The sequence below is a fragment of the Rhinolophus sinicus genome, linkage group LG03, assembly GCF_036562045.2.
Source record: "Rhinolophus sinicus isolate RSC01 linkage group LG03, ASM3656204v1, whole genome shotgun sequence".
NCBI lineage: Eukaryota > Metazoa > Chordata > Mammalia > Chiroptera > Rhinolophidae > Rhinolophus > Rhinolophus sinicus.
The window spans coordinates 2795812-2812971 of record NC_133753.1 but is presented as its reverse complement, the minus strand read 5'-3'; the positions used below and the strand labels follow the sequence as shown (position 1 = coordinate 2812971).

Here is a 17160-nt window from a genome sequence, read left to right as displayed (position 1 = left end):
TTTCTACACAAGTTGGTAGGAGAGGGCAGATGGAGACACAAGAAATTCTTCATAGCTAGTGCCAAAAGCACAAAGAAAATGTTGTGAGGAGCTAATAATACGTACAGAAATGTGATAAACTTGTTAACTACGTGGGTGTGGCATACGTAAGAACAGACCAGAAAGATCACTTGGCCTAATTTTCTGTTCTGAAATTAAGTGTGTGCTCTCTTTCTTAGCATTCAGCAGATTGTTGAACTTCCATGGCCTTGCCTTCAGAACTGTGGCTGCACGAACCACAGCAGTGCTAGTTCCTGTTTCTGCCACTTTTCTGCACTTGCTCTCCCGGCACGTTCATTCAGCAAGTGTTTGTCGAGGGATTGCTGTGTGCCGGGCCTGTGTTAGGTCCTGGAGACCGTTAGAGACACAGCAGGCGAAGTCCCAGCCCTCACGGAGCTGAGAGTCTAATGGTGAGAGCCAGAAAAGTGACACATAGACCAACAAGTGGGAGACGAGCTGAGGGGACGTAAACCAGAGAAGGGGGTGACGAGTGCCAGCAGGGGAGGTCCCGTTGTAAATAGGAAGTTCGGGGAAGGGCTGACTGAGAGGTGGCAGCTGAAGAAAGACCTAAAGAGAGTGGACAGCATGCCATGCTGATGTGTCTGGGGTAGCGTATTCCAGGTCGGAAGAAGGAGGGGCCTGGGAGTGGGAACGTGTCTGCCATGTTTTCCAGTTAGAAAACTCCTGCCTTAGAATGTCATAAATGTTTACCTGACTTATACCTAGTATATTTTTTTAAATGATGCAGAAATGGGAGTTTTGTCTTGCCACCTCAGCCAAAGACGCATTTGCCTAATGCCTGCCCTGTCTTTCCTGTGGAAGTGACCCCTAGATGCATTGGTTAGGGTCCCGTGACCTGCAATAGCATCGCAATACAGGGTTTCCCTGGTGTCCTTCTCAGCATGGATCGCTTCAGTTCATTAGTTGTTGGGAATTTAGCTTTCAATTTTTTTTTTACAGTGACTCACAGTAAAAATTGTATTTTATTAGATATCCATTCTCCCTAAATTGACCTAAGTTCATTTTAATTCCAACAATTTTTTAAATGGCAATTCACAGGGTGAGTAAAAATGTGTATGACATTGTAATGAGTCAAAAAGAGCAAAGATACTAGTGGGAAAAGAACAAGACGGGAGGAGTTGCTATACTGGGTAATAAGACTTGTAAAGCTTCAGTAACCAAGGCAACTTGGTATCAGTACAAGACTAGATAAACAGATCACTGGAAGAGAATAGAGAAGTCAGAAAATTCAATGTATGTGAACACTTGAGTTATTGCAAAGGTGATACCACAGAGGTTTTCTGGTAAGTGATGTGGGACGTTGGGGGGAAAATGAAACTCCATCCCTACCTAACTTCATATGGTTATTTTATCTCAGCACTTTAAAGGTATTACTCTGTTGTCTCTTGATTGCTGAGACTTCTCTGGCAGTCGAATTCTTTTCCTTTATAGGAAATCTGCCTATATCTCGATCACTACTGACAGAATCCCTGGCCCCAGGGACTTCCTTCAAATCCAGTGGACAGTGCCTACTCCAGGTTGCCCTATGGATTTAAGAAAATTATTCTAGAAAAGCAGATGCCTTTGTTTAACTTTTAGATCATTAAAAAGTTGTACAAATATTCAAACTTTAAATCGTGGTTATTTGTTAGTAAAAGAAGGAAAATAGTGAAACAATTCTTATGCATTTAATGAATTCGAATCTTATTTGAGTCTTCTTAAATATTTCAGAATATTCAGATCTGTTGGTTATTTGATATGCCGGCAGTTTCTACTGCAGGCTAACCTTGCTGCATTGAAAGAGGCCCGTAGAGAAAGCCTCGCTGGACCTCACCGTCCCCAAGGCCCTGCTCATAGAAAACACGGTCCCGTGCACTGGTCTCGCGCACAAAAGGGGAGCTGCCTGCCAAGGGGCCTAAAAAGCCCTGCAGGTGAAGTGTGTGTATGGGAACCATTCCAAGCTTCTTTCCAATCCGACTTTTCCCATCAAGTTTCTTCTGGATTTCTGTTTGAGGAAATTAAATTGCCTCAATGAGGCAATGAGAAATGCCCCTTAGGAAGATGGAAATGAGGGAACTAGAAGCTGAACACACAATAGATGAGACCTGAGATGGACAGAGTCTCCTGAAGGAGACGAAAGAGTGGCTCCCAGGCCAGAATAAGACTGAACTGTCCTCTTATCAAAAGAAGAGGGAATGTGACCGAAGGAAGGGAGCTGAAAGTCTGTGGAAGGGGTCGAATTCCCTGTGCAGCTGGGTGTGGGGGTCCCTTTGCGAGCCGGAAGCCCCTTGGTGTACTGGCTCCGATGCTTACAGTGGTGTCAGAAATTGCTCCATGCTTGCCAAGCAGCTTTTGGACTAAAACTCGATGTCCATGTATTATACAGCGGCCAGTGAGGGGAGAGGGTACCGTTCACACCTAAGAGTTCATTGTAAAATAGTAAGTTGGCTTTGCAGCTTAAACTTCCACTTCTTGTGCAGTAGATGACGTGAGACAACGTCCCTGAGCTGATCAACACAGGACACTAAAATTGAGTATCTGGGACAGCAAAGCTGAGGCCACACCCTACAATCAGGTGTTAGCTCACCAGTGTGAACCTGTGTGTGAGGCACCTACACACTCCCATGTGTAAGGACACGCACCTGTGGCAAAGCTGTGAATAAGAGCAAGGGGACAATTAGTCCCACGTTAGTGATTTTGGTGGCTGGGGTATGAGGCAGGGAGGGGCCCAGAGGGCTTCAAAGCAACTCTTGACGTTCCCTTTCCCCAGCTACGTGTAGATGAGGACTCGTGGGTGCGTGTCTTCTGATAGCTTAAGGCTATTGTATGCACTTAGGCTGCATACCGTCTCCTGTACGGGGTCATATTTCATCATTTAGAAATGAAAACCAGGACAGTGCTGTGCCAGGAGGCTCCTGGGGTTCATGCCACTGGCACCCTGGAGGCCGCAGCCTTACCTGCCGCCGCTGTTCTGCACCTGTGAGAACAGACCACGTCCTTCCCATGACCCACCTGCGCGAGTGTGTCAGGCTCCCGTGTTTGCTCATGGGTCTGCTCCTCTCCTAGGCTGTGGGTGCCCCCACGCTAAGCGCAGCAGAGCCATCAGTAAACATTTCACTGCTTAACCCTACGTCAGTGTCCATCTCATTAAAATTGGCGAGTCTTTCAAATAGGCCATTAGATGTTATCAAGGTCTGTCTCTGTTTGTAGACCCGTATGAAAAACAGTGCTAGCTTGGTGTTTTAATGAAGTTAGTGCAGTAAAGACCCCCGTTTTAAATAATGTGCAGTCAAGATTCCCGTGTTAAATGAAGTTTGGTTTTATGAAATGGAAATACTGCTGAAAAGAGGCCAGTAGTGGATTTGAGCCTTGAGTGTTTGGGTATCCTGAAAGAGGTTTTATGTATCCTGATTCAGCCATAAAAAAAATTACCCTCAAATATTTGATCTCTTTAAATAAAATAGAATTTTCGTGCATGTTTTTTGACTCTGTATGTCGCTTGGTAATGATGTGGTCTCAGTAACTCTCTCCTGTTGTGGGTGGGGCCTGTAATTGATGAGCGCTGGAACCACCAACATGCTCGTTCCGAGATGGCGCCTCCTACTGGCTGCTCCCAGCCGGTGCCTGAGTGTGGCTGGGGCCCGAGGCAGGTCATTCCTGTGAAAACAGGTGACTCCTCTGACAGGTGACTTTGGCTTGGGTTGTCCCCGTTGCTAGAGTGGCCCACAGACCTCAGGGACACTTACTTCCAAGCTTCTAATCACAGCCTGGTCTTACTGGTGACCAGCCCCCGTCCAGGAGCCCACCCAGACTCACCTCAATAGAACCAGCAAGCTCCCTGTGCTCTTGTTGCTTAGGAAGTTACAAGGGTTTTAGGAGCCCTGTAGCAGGAACCAGCAGCAGAGACATATGTATGTTTGTTATTATTTCACAACTGAGATCAGTTAAAGGACACATGTTGTAAACTCTAGAAAAACTGCTGTAAAAATAAAACAGGTAGAGCCTAATAAGCCGTGGTGCACACGTTTCACTTGCGTAGACTGCACTGCAGTGTGAGCTGACCTCTCCAGCCCTCCGTCTCCCCTCTCTCCCTCCTAGCTTGCAGAGGACAGTTCTTCCTGCCTCCTCCACCTGTACCCCCCCACCCACAGGATTTCCCCAGAGAATGTCTTGCATGTCTAATTCCGCCCTGAGGGCCTACTTTCTAGTGGACACTCACTAATGCAGTGGTGGAGTCCAGTCTTTCAAGGCTTCCATCACCTCACTGACTTTTGTCTGCTCATTCTGTCAGTCACTGCGGGAGGGGCGTTAACATCTCCCAACAAAACTGCAGTTATTTTTCTCATTTCGGTTCTGTCAGGTTTTGCTTCAGGTATGTTTTTTTATTGTGGTAAAAAGTACATAACTGAGTTTGCCATTTGAACCATTTTTAAGTGTCCAATTCAATGGCATTAAGTACATTCACACTGTAGTGTTGTTTCGTGCAACTTAAAGTGCTGTCATTAGGTACCTGTACACTTAGGATCATTACGTCTTCTTGTTGAATTGATCTTTTTATCACTATAAAGTGTCTCTTTTTACCTTTGGTAATATTCCGTTGGTATTAATATGGCTACTCCTGCTTTCTTATAATTAGGGTTTGCATGGTATATCTTCTCCATTCTTACTTTTAGTTTATCTGTGCATTTATATCTAAAGTGCATTTCTTTCTATCTAAAGTAGGTATCCTGAATTTGGGTCCTACTCTTTTATCCAGTGTGATGATCTCTGCCTTCTAATCGAAACATTTAGACCATTTACATTTAATGTAACTATTAATATGGTTGGATTTAAGTCAAGGTTTCTCAACCTTGACACTATTGATGTTTTGGTGTGGGAGTCCTGTCCCATGTATTGTAGGATGTTTAGCAGCATCTCTGGCTTCCACCTACTAGATGACACTAATACCTCCCAAGTCGTAGCAACCTCTGGACATTGCCAAATGTCCCATGGGTGCGGGGAAGCAAGATTGCCCCCAATTGAGAACAATTGGTTAAGTCTACCATTTTGGTTATTGTTTTCTACTTATCCCACTTATTGCTTATACCTTGTTTTTCTTTTCCTACTGCCTTTTGGATTAATTATTTTTTGTATTTCTGTTTTATGTGCACTATGGCTTATTAGGCTCTACCTTTTTATGTTTATAGTAGTTTTTCTAGAGTTTACAATATGTGTCCTTTAACTTGCTTCGAAACATTTGTGAAACATTGTGAAATAATAAGACACACACACACACACACACACACACACACGCACGCCTCTGCTGCTGGTTCCTGCTACAGGGCTCCTAAAACCCTTATAATTCCCAAGTGACAAGAGCACTGGGAGCTCGCTGGTTCCATTGAGGTGAGTCTGAGTGGGCTCCTGGATGGGGCCTGGTCACCAGTAAGACCAGGCTGTGATTAGAAGCTTGGAAGTAAGTGTCCCTGAGGTCTGTGGGCCACTCTAGCAAATTAATCAAACCCGAGGAGGTGTTGTTGGAACCTCCAGTCTAGTCTGTACATCAGTCAGAAGCACAGGTGATGACCCAGGCTTGCAACTGGCATCTGAAGTGGCAGGAGGCAGTCTTGTGGGACTGAGCCCTTAACCTGGGGGATCGGATGCTCTCTCCAGGTAGATGGTGTCAGGATTGAGTTAAATTGTAGGATACCCAGTGGGTGTCAGAGACTTGTGTGGTGTCACAGAGGAAAAAACCCACCTATTTGGTGACCATAAGCATCAGAAATAAAGTGTTCTGTGTGAGAGTAAAGACTCACAGGTGGAAAGCTGAGTTTTTCCTTTACATCAGTCTACTCAAGTAATATGATATCACTTCGCAGATGATAGAAGAACTATACAACCATTGTATTTCACTTTCAGATGTTTTTGTTGCTAGCATATAGAAATACAGCGGATCTTTCTATATTTCACTTATATCCTGTTTTGTAGATTTCTTTAGGTTCTCTGCATAGATGATCACGTCTGCCCATGGAGAAAGAGTATGATTTCATCTTTTCCAATCTGTATGCCTTTGATTGTTCTCCGTGACTTCCTGCACAGGCTAGGATGTCCAGTCTAGCGACCACAGTGAGAATGCACGTCTTTACCTCAGCATTTAGCCTTTCACCATTACAGTAGCTGTAGATGCCTCACAGATGCTTTATGGTTTCACTCCTAGTTTTCTGAGAGTTTTTGTCATGTGTGAGTTTTGAAGTTTGTCGAATACTTTTTCTGCATCTGTTGAGATGATAATATGATTTTCTGCATCTGTTGAGATGATAATATGATTTTCCTTTATTCTATTAATATGTTATATGACTATATGCAGTGAGTTTTGGTTATTAACCCAACCATGTATTACTGTTGTAAACTTTGTCATGATATAGGTTATCCTTTTTAAAATCTTGCTGTATTCATTTTAGTAATATTTTGTTAAGATTTCTTGTGTCTGTGTTCATGAGGATATTAGTCTATATAGTTGACTCTGAACAACACAGATTTGAACTGTTTGGGTCCACTTATATGCAGATTTTCCCAGTAAATATGTACAGCACTGTGAATATATTTCCTCTTAGGATTTTCTTAATAACATTTTCTTTTCTCTAGCTTACTTTATTGTAAGAATATACATAGTATATAATACACATTACATACAAAATATGTTAATTAACTGTTTATGTTATTGATAAGGTTTCCGGTCAACAGTAAGCTATTAATAAAGTTTTTGGGGAGCCAAAAGTCATACATGGATTTTCGACTGCGTGGTGGGTCAGAACCCCCTAACCCCTGCGTTGTTCAAGGGTCAACTGTAGTTTTCTTACGATGTCTCTGGCCTTTCTCATCATACATGTAACTGTCTAGGATTTTAGTTCTATTTTTAACTACTCAAATTAGATGTTGGTATTGTATTTTCTAGTCATTTTTTAGATTCCCTTGTGTTTTTACCAACTTCTTCACTCACCATTTTTCTTTACTTCTCAGTTCTTCCCTTTGCAACTATTTTTCTTCTTTCTGGAGTCTATCCTTTAGTACTTGTGTTGAGGTCTTTTGGTGGTAAGTACTCTGTGGATTTTTTTGTTGGAATGTCTCTCTGTCTTTGAATTGTTTGGTCAGGGAATCCATTCAAGGCTAACAGTTTTTTTCTCTTAGTGCTTGGAAGATGATTCTCTGCTGTATTTTGAATTGTGTTCTTGCTATTGAGACATCTGTTTTTTAATAATGATTCCTATTTGGTTATTTGCATTTTTTTCTCTGACATACTAATATTTTCCCATCGTCTTTGAGGTTTTACTGTCTGACTACAAGGATTATGTATGTGCTGTTTTTTCCATGAATCTTGTTCAAGGCTTGTGCTCCTGAGGATACAAGTGTTTTAATCAGTTTTGGATAATTTTTAGCGCTTGTCTATGAAGATATTGCCTTCCCTTTTCCTCCTTTCTGGAATCCTGATTAGATATAGGTTGAACTATATCTAATCAGGGTATAGATTTAGATATAGCATATTCTATCCTCTATGACTCCTAACTTCTCTTTCATATTTTTTTATCTTTTTGTCTCTTGCACAGATCTGTCATCTAGTTCACTATTTTCTTTTAGCTGTGATTAATATATTTAATCTACCACTAAGATTTTAAATTCTTTTGATTCTTTTTCATTCCTATCTATTTGTCATAGTAGCTTGCTCTTATATTCAGTTTTCTTTTATATTTCTTTTAAATTTTTAAGCATATTTCTTTTTTTTTTTTAAGTGTGTTTTTCCAGGACCCATCACCTGCAAGTCAAGTAGTTGTTTCAATCTAGTTGTGGAGGCACAGCTCACTGGCCCATGTGGGAATCAAACCAGCAACCTTGTTGTTAAGAGCACCGTGCTCTAACCAATTGAGCTAAACGGCCGCCCCCTAAGCATATTTCTCTTATGTCCTGGGTCTCTTCCATCTAAATGAAGTACTTTGTTGGGGGTGAGGGATTATCCAATTCTATTGCCTTTTTCAGCTGATTCTTCTTCGTGGGGTCTCTTTCCCCGTGGTCCTTTCCGATTTCGGGCTACATGGCTCATTCTAACCCATGTGAGGGACCTGGGGACAGACAGTGCTCCACAGACAGGTTTACGCTCACTCTGCTGGCCCCTCGGGTGCTGCTAACATGGCAGCACTTTAGTTACGTTGCCTGGCTTGCAGCTGCTTCTGAATAGAAAGGAAGAACAAATTCAGACTCTGATGCTGAGTAGGGCAGGATTATGATTACAGGTTCTTAGGAAAGAGTCTTCCTTTATGCACTCCCATCAGTGCCTAAGATAAGACACAGTCCCTCGACAGCTCCATTTGCCAGCAAATCCAGTTTCCCTCACTTCCACTGAGGGTTAGGTCTTCCGGGTTCCGGCTTTTGCAGAGCATGTCGGTTCCAGCTCCCCCTCCTCTGGCCTGAGGCCTTGTCCTCCTGATCCCTGCTCAGCTCTGAACACTGAGGCTCTGCCTGTTGGCCGATAGTCCCAGGGGAGCCTGGGGCTGCAGGGCTGGCTTCTGTTCTGGTTTTGATACAGGAGAGTTAGCCTGTCCCTGCGTAGACAGGGAGGCCCCTGGTGGAATAAACAAAAGACAGCCATATCCTAAAACTTCAGGTTTTGAAATCACTCCTTTGCTCCAGGCCATAATGTAACAAGCCCTTGAGGTTAATCATAAACTTCCTTTTGGCCTGACAAACGAGCAGATCTGATAGATAAGAGTAGGTTACTTTGCTAATTCCTGTAGGATGGGCAAGCAGAACAAACCTGGTAGATGAATTTCATTAGAAGGTGCCAGTTCCCTTCTTCAAACAAGTTCCCTTCTTCAAACAGCTCCCCTTCCCCAAGCAGGCAAGGGAAGGTATAAAAGTAAGAGCTTTTGCCTCAGTCATGGGGCACCCCCCATTCGGAACCCCCTCCCGCTCGGGAGCTGCAACCTCCACTCCTGCCTCTAATAAACTATCCTCTTTTTAAAACTTTTTGCCTCTCCCTGGTCCGTGTTTCCATTCTTTGGCTTCACGAGACAAGATCCCGGCCCGCACTCAGAAACTGCTGGCAGATCCAACATCACCTACATCAGTTTGGCAATACTCTTTTCACTTGGGCTCCTGTAGATTTTCTTTTTCTTTCTAGAGATCAGCTTTAAAAGGATGTTTTATGTATCTTACATTGCATTTCAAGGTGTTTGGAGAGAAATCTTCTGCGGAATAGCTAGACACGGTACTGTTGGAAGTTGAAGCCACATATTTTGTTTATCTGAAGTAAAGTGTTGAGAATCTGAGTCTTGGGATGTGTTGGTTCTTACGCCAAGAACCGTAACGCTTACTAGTAATCATATTGAACAACATTAACTCAAACTTAGCAGATTGGTTTATTTAAAAGCACAGGTATAAGCACCACACACCAATATTCAGACTTCCAACCCATCTGAGTAATGAGTTTTTAGTTTGAAACCATTCACTCAGAAAACTTACACAACAATTTTAAATTTGTGCTATGACATAGCAAGATCTCTAGTGAATGATTTTGATTCCCGATGTGGTGGTGGTGGTCTTTATAATTACAAATTCCCAAGGAAAATATTCTTTTTTCAACGTCCTGCTACCACGTCAAGACTATTCTTACCTAAACATGTTGTGTGTTACCTTCTCTCAAAGCAGCACCGTGGATTCTGGGACCATCACTTATGTTCCCCACACTCCAGATGACCAGGTCCTTCATTCTCCTTCCTCTGCATGAGCCTCCCACGCCTTCCGTCTGGGAGGCCTGCGGGCTTGCTCACAGAGCGGCGAGGCCGAGCAGGGCCTCTGGGGAGCCACACTGGCGTGCACCCAAACTCCTGATTCTCTAGCCGTGGGACCTTAGACACATCCCTTACCTCTGTAAAATGAGGATGACCACGGCACCTGCCCTCACAGTTGTGTGAGGATTCAAGGAGTTAACAGGTGTAAAGTGCTTCACAAGTTGCCGGGGACAGGGAAACGCTCAGGAAGTGAGTTGCTCTGCTGTTTTCTCTGCTGCTTCCTCATTGTAACCAGGTCTTAGTAGAGTCTTCCATCTTCACAGGGTTTACTGCCTTCGTGCCCGTTTGGTACTCCACTCCTCCAGCTAGGGGCATGCCACCTCCTGCCCGAACTGTCGCTCCAGGCTCCCGGTGGTCTGCCTGCCCACCCGGCCCCACTCGCCCCTCCCTGCACCTCCCTCTGAATCACCCCTGCCTGACACACCTGCAAGATCAGGGATCTTCAAGGGCCCCTCTTTTCCTTCCTATAACTTAAGAGCCAAACCCCTTCCCTGGAACCACGATCTGGCATCAGGACTATTTATAGCCCATGAGAATCCCCTGAAAGCTGTAAAGATCAAAGTGAGCTTAGGCATTAGCATCCCTGGCTGTGGGTGGCTTTTCAAGTGCACGTGTCATTGCCACAGCTAAGCTTTAAGAGAAGGGACTGCAACCCACTTTAGTTTGTTACCATGGCAGCTGACTCAGTCCTCTGAACACGGAGGGTGTGCTTATCTATTGACAGATTGACTACCGTCTAAAGTACCACAGTGGCTTGGATCAAAGTGGCTTTTTGGACGTCTTGCCATACGTCTCAGCAAGGCCAAAACAGTTGTGTAATTTTTCTGAATCAATGGTTTCAAACTGAAAAAATGATCACTTATGAGGGCTGGAAGCCTGAATATCTGTGTCAATGCTCGTACGCGTGTATTTTAATAAACCAGTCTGTTGAGCTTGAGTGAATGTTATTTAATATGATTACTAATTTCAGAACCAAAACACACCAGGAACCATTTGTAAAGCACTTCCAGGTGTGTTGTCTCATTGGTCCTCGCAGCGAGCCTGTGTGGCAGGCGGACCGGGGACCACAGTGTCTGAACAACTTGTCCATCAGAAATGCAGTTTTTAACTTGGTTATTTCACTGATTAAACACCGAGGAAAGAAAAAGGAGGGCTTAACAGATTTAATTCTGAATTGTATGCTCTTCCTGTCAGGGGTATGTGTAGGCTGCAGCCCGATAAAGTTTTCCACTCCACTGGTAATGTTTTACAACACGTTTTGGGTTTGGATGTTTCTCCTTTAGGGGAAAACGGAATCCATCACAGTGGTGAAGCTGCTGAGCTGCTTCGATGACCTGGTGGCTGCAGGCACGGCCTCTGGGAGGGTTGCAGTGTTTCAACTTGTGTCTTCATTGCCCGGGAGAAATAAACAGGTAAGCACCAATCATTTTAGCATTTGTTAGCTTCTTGGCAAATTCCTCATGGATTTTAAAATGAGAAATCCTCCTCTGCCTAGAAAACACGTGCTTGGAGAAGCTTAGCACTATGTTCTTTATAATCTGGTACCATTTTTGTTCCTGGTAGGACATAAAGCACGGAGGAGTGATATAAATTTTGCTTCATATTCTATGGCCGTTCCCTGTGGGTTTTAAAGGTAAATAGGCAGGTGGAACCCAGGTCCTGCCTCAGTAGGAGGGCTGCATCCCACCTGTCCACACAGCTCCATCTCACAGTGTTTATCCTTTGCTTTTTCTCACGTGTATTTTTATCATTTATTCATAGCTTCGGAGATTTGATGTCACTGGTATTCACAAAAATAGCATAACAGCTCTGGCTTGGAGCCCCAATGGAATGAAATTGTTCTCTGGCGACGACAAAGGGAAAATTGTCTATTCCTCTCTGGATCTAGACCAGGTAAAATTATTTTCAGAAATATTGTTGACTGTCTTATATTTGGAGAAACTGTACTCATAACTGAATTTTCAGTCAGTCAGCTTGTATTCTCCATCATCCTCCCTCTGTAATCTCAACTGTTACTTGTAACATTTTCTTTCCAGGACTTTTCTAATGTTGTATAAGCTTCCGCTTCTGGGGCCAAAGAGTTGGCCTTTGTTTCTACTGGAACACTCACTTTTTCATTCTCCTGTTGTCTATTGCTGCCACTTAGAAAAGAAGCCCCTGTCGTTCCCAATTCCTTGAAGGGTTTGCAGGCGGTCTGAAGCATTTCATAATCATAACTGGAAGGGAGCCGTGCTTCCTGGGGGTAGCAAGCCTGCCCCTAGCCACACCCTGCCTGTGTGAGGTGACCTGTGGGAGAGAGGCAGGCGGGAAGGTTTGGTGGCAGCGCCATCCCAGCCCCCCACCCTCATGTTTGTTATTTTATTTAATCCTCACAGAGTACCCTGAGCTATGTGTTCTCATCCCCAATCAATAGAAGAAACCACTGCAGAGATCCCGTCACTAGCCCAGGGTCACAAGCTAATACCTGGCAGAGCTCAACTTCAAACTGAGACTCTGCTCCAAAGCCTGCACCTTTGCTGCTGTGCATGCGCATGCGCCCTCCCGCCGCCTGTGCCATGGGTGGTGGTGTTGGTCAGGCCGGCTGGGCTGCGCTCCTTCCCCGGTGGTATGAGCCTTTCGTTGGCCTATTTGCGGCCTTCGTTCCTAGCCCGTGGTAGGAATTCAGCAATTCCTAGCTGAGTGATCTTTCATCCCTCTGACCCAAGACTGACTTTTTACAAATACTCTCTAGAGTAATTCTCCAACTTTTTGGGTTCAGGACCCTTTTACATCCTACAAAGAGGGTCCCAAAGCGCTGTTATTTGTATGAGTTACATCTACTGAATGCAACGTGTTAGAAATTAAAACTGAGAAATTTTTAAATATCTATTATTTTTATTTTGAAACCATAGTATAAACCTATTATATGTTAACGTAAATAATATTTTTGTGAAAATAACTATTTTTAAAACAATTAGAAAGAATGGCATTGCTTTACATTTTTGCAAATCTCTTTAACGTCTGGCTTAGTAGAAGACCGCTGGATTCTGCCTTCAATCTGCTGCAGATACATGATGTTGGTTGGAGAATTTAAAGCAAATCTGGCCTCACATAGACATGCAGTTAGAAATGGGAGGAGTATTTTAGGATCCTCTTTAGAGAACTGTGGCTATTCTTCTTTAATCATATCAGTGGTAGTTTCTTTAAAGGTTGGTTACAGTGTGGGATCTGAAACCATATGGGTGAATGTTTCATGCTCTGCCACAGTAAAGTCCACTGGTCTGTCTTGCTCTCTTAACAGCTCTCTGACCCATGTGTGATCTTGTAACATGGTGCATTGTTCACTTAGAAAATATTGATCCGTTGAGTGAGGCAGATGTTCCAAATGTTGAACATTTAATTATATACTATCAAAGGAAGCATCTTTGTCAGTATCAGCTTCATTCTGGTCAGAAAAGCCTGGGAATCTGTCAAGTTCACAAGGGTGGACACATGTTTTCCAATGCCCATCTTCACTTGAAAGCTTGAACACTTTATTATCAGCCACAAATACTATCACTTGTCCTTGCGGTGACAGGCTCGCTTTGTTCTTTCTGAGAAAATGTCTGCCAAGTATCCAAGTTGGAATAATTATAGTATTCCAAGTAAAAAATTGGTGCCTGTGAAGAAGCAGCTGGCTCAGCCGACAGTTCTAACGGCCACATGAGTGCTGTCCTTGAGAGACCAGAGAACTCCAGACGCAGGGGAGGGCTGTGTGTGCACACAACAAAAGACAGAAATACATGTACCCAAGGGTCAGGATGTAAAGAAGTTGTAGTTTTCCTGCATCAGAGACATTGTTCAGTGAAATGCATGTTTTCGCTGAGAGTGCGTGGTGGGGCAGGGCACAGGGACAACGGCTGGGTTCACTGCCCCGCTCACTGCGGGCGCCCAGGCTCCAGTGGCTGTACCCACCGTGGCTGTTCCATCAGTACTGTCAGCTCTGAACAAGGCAGATACAGCCTAGTGTCATAAAGAAAATGGTTTTGACCTTGCACACTCCTGAAAAGGGTCTTAGGGACCCTCAGCAACTGCGGACCACACTTGAAGAACCGCTGCTCTGCAGGAGGATGATTTGTTAGGGTTAAGGGTCCCCTGCATTTGTACTTTCCTGATGCCACTCCCCCAGCCTGCGGGCAGTGCAGGGAACAGTGCTCATACACCCCCATTTCCAGAAATGGAGAGAGAGTCATGTGCAGAAAGCAGTGTCCTTAGCACTCTGATTATTTTTTCCTCAGCTTTATTGAGGTTCTGGTAGGTGTTTTTAAAGACAAAGTACTTCGTGAGATTTGCCAAAAAAAAAAAAGGGAAGATGCATGTTTTTGCAAATTCAATATAATAAATTTCATTCCATTCCAAGCTAAGTCAAAAACTGAAAAGCTACCGTTTGCCTAACTGCAAAGATGGGAGGAAAATCTGCTTCAAAAGTCCTAAGTGTTTAGGTGGTAATGGGAATTTCTCTAAATTTTGGTGGTGGTTACATGACTTATGCATGTGTCAAAATTCATAGAACCGTATGTCTTAAAAGGGTGAATTTTACTGTATATTAATTTAACTAATCTGATTGCTGCTCCCTCTTTCTCCCCTAAAAATGGTCTATGATATTTTATCAATATTTCTTAAACAACTGAAGAAACTGGTTCAGGAGAAGAGTGACTTATACAAGCAGATCTTTGACACCAAGAACTATGTTTGTGTTAGCAGTAAAATGCCTTCTATAATTTTATACTTGTTCTTTAATATATTTAATACCAGTTTAATTTCTTTCTAACATCTTGTTTTCTCTGACCCTTTCAGTGGGCAAGGATAAAATGTCCTCAAAATTGCTTTGAATTCTTTGTGAGGGGAAGTGTAATATGAACGTAGCTGGTCGTTGTCACAAAAATTTTATAGAATGTCCCATTGTGTTGTTAGAATAAATTATACACATGGTGCAACATATTTATGCTTAGATTTTTATGAATTCTTTGAACTATCTACTGATAACATTTTTAAAGAAACCATACAGAATTTTCAGATGTTTCTTGTCAAACTTGATGTGTCCCGAGATAGGTGTTAACATTGACTATTTTCTCTCGTTAGTTAAGGACTTTTCCAAATAATTGTATTGCAGTGGATTGACACTGAACCTGATGAGAATGAGAGCCTACGTTTTCAGGTGTAAATTGACCTAAGTAAGAATAACAGAAAGGGCGCTTCCTAGTCATGGAGGCAGGCTGGCACACCACCTTGAGCTGAGTCTGACGGGCCTCTCTCTAACAGGGTGTCTGTAACTCCCATCTGGTGTTAGAAGAGCCGTCTTCAATTGTGCAGCTGGATTACAGCCAGAAAGTGCTGCTCGTGTCCACTTTACAGCGAAGCCTGCTGTTTTACACTGAGGAAAAGTCTGTCAAGCAAATCGGAACCCAGCCAAGGAAAAGGTGAGCTTCTCAAGTGTTTGGCCTGCTGCTTACAGAAGGGGCTGTCAGGTTTCCTAGGTTCCCGGGTTGCCACGGGCAAGCCCACAGCGGCTCGAAGCCTGGGCTTCCTGGCGGGCCCCCAGCCTGCCCAGGGTGCCTCATCCCGGTGTCAGACAGAGGAAGCACGCATCCCTCTGCAGGTGCAGCCACTCTGCCACGAGGGCCAGGGCCTGGGGAAGCCACAAGGCAGTCTGCTCTGTGCCCGCTCCTGTGCAGGCACCACCCCTCACAGCCCTGATGAGCCAGCATTTGCTGGGTGCCTCTGCCCTGTGTGTGCTGTGCAGGCTGTGGCAGACTCGGGGTAACTGGTAGGCAAGGCCGGTGTGAGCATGGAAACTTAGTGAGCTCAGCAGGAAGGTCACCAGCAGTTGTGTGACCTGCTATGGAGCGGCGTGTGCAGGGTGCTGTCTGCAGTCAGGCTTCTGAGCCGGCCAGCCTTCCAGAAGGAACGGGGCCAGGGGCAGGAGTAGAATTAGCCAAGAGGAGAGGAGGGGGTCTGGAAGGGCTGAAAGGTTCCAGGCTGAGAGGGTGTCCCTCCTGTGACCTGATGCCTGAAAGGAAAACAGTGACAAGGAGGGTTAGGCCAAGTTTACCTGCCTGCATCTGGGGGAGAGAAGGTGGCAGCAGCACGTGGGTGCCACCCCGTATCCCCCCAAAGCATGCTTGTAGAACTCTGTGTGGAAGTTTGTGTGACAGCAGGGTCAGTGGGGAGGGGGTTCATAGAGTGGGGGAGTTGACCCTCCTTATCCTGAGTCAGGTTGGGGGAGTAGAAGAGGCTGGGCGGGAGCTGGAGGTGTCCTCAGCAGAGGGGCCCCAGTGCCTAGAGAGAATCACAGGGCGGGGGGCAGACGGGCTGGAGGCAGGAGGAGAGGGTTGGGTGGCGTAGTGAAGGGGGAGAGCAGGCTGACTTGGAAACGTGGGACTGGCACGCGTTGATGAGGACCGGCTGAGGCTGGTGGTGCCATCGGGAGGAGGTCGGGTGAGGTCAGCCTCTGGTCCTCGCAGCTCCCATTATTCTGTGTCCCATCCTTCACAGCAGCACAGTGGAAGTTTATTCTCTTCTGTGTGGCAGCCCTTAGCTATGAAAAGACACTGCCATGCCAACCCTTGCGTCTGCTGAGAACCTGCTAATTCCATCAACAGTTTGGCCTGTTGATAGCAGAAATCTCCTTATTGGCCCCTGGCAAAGAGTGAAATTTGTAGCTTGGGCTTAGTGTTCTCAGGATGGGTCCTGGTTTCCTCTGCCGGTGCTGCAGCTTCTGCCTGACGTTTTGTCCTGGCTCGTCGGTCTGGGTTGTACTGCAGTGTGTCTTTTTGGAAGGAAGGGGGAGTATAAAGAGAGCTTTACAAACCAGTTACCTTTCACATGGGTCATATTCCCAACAGTCTTTGTCTTCCCATCTGGCCTTGTAATTGTTTTGTGAAATGTGAGCACTTTTCTGCGAGCCTCTCCTGGTGTCTGGTCTGGGCAGCGTTGATTAAAGATGGACTGTATGCCAGGCACCGTTCCAGGACACAGACACAAATGAATGTGTCCCCTTTCTCCAAGGGTGGTCGGTGTATTTTATAGAGCCTTAGAGAGGTGAGGGAGGACACAGAATAAATGGGAAAGTTCCAAGCTCTGTGTCTTCAATGCTGTCTTCTGTTGCATGCTGGCATGTCCACCTGGGACGCCGGGCTTCGTTCAGCACGTGTGGGGTGAGTGCCTGCGGGGCAGCAGCACACAGCACACACAGGGGACAGGTCTGTGCCCTCAAGCAAGAGAAATGTTGGGGCTGCAGTAAGGGCTGTGGAGGGAACAACAGGTGAACCATGGGGGAGAG

General features: G+C 44.9%; 1 protein-coding gene across 4 annotated transcripts in view; it reads left to right on the top strand.

Moving 5' to 3' along the window:
- Positions 1-17160, top strand: part of TECPR2 (tectonin beta-propeller repeat containing 2) — an 86973-nt gene that overhangs the window by 10966 nt on the left and 58847 nt on the right. For all 4 annotated transcript variants that reach the window (XM_019747190.2, XM_074326897.1, XM_019747189.2 and 1 more), the window contains exons 3-5: positions 11144-11272; positions 11622-11753; positions 15141-15298. In XM_019747190.2, the coding sequence (XP_019602749.2) occupies positions 11144-11272; positions 11622-11753; positions 15141-15298 (419 nt within the window). The remainder of the gene's footprint in view (positions 1-11143; positions 11273-11621; positions 11754-15140; positions 15299-17160) is intronic.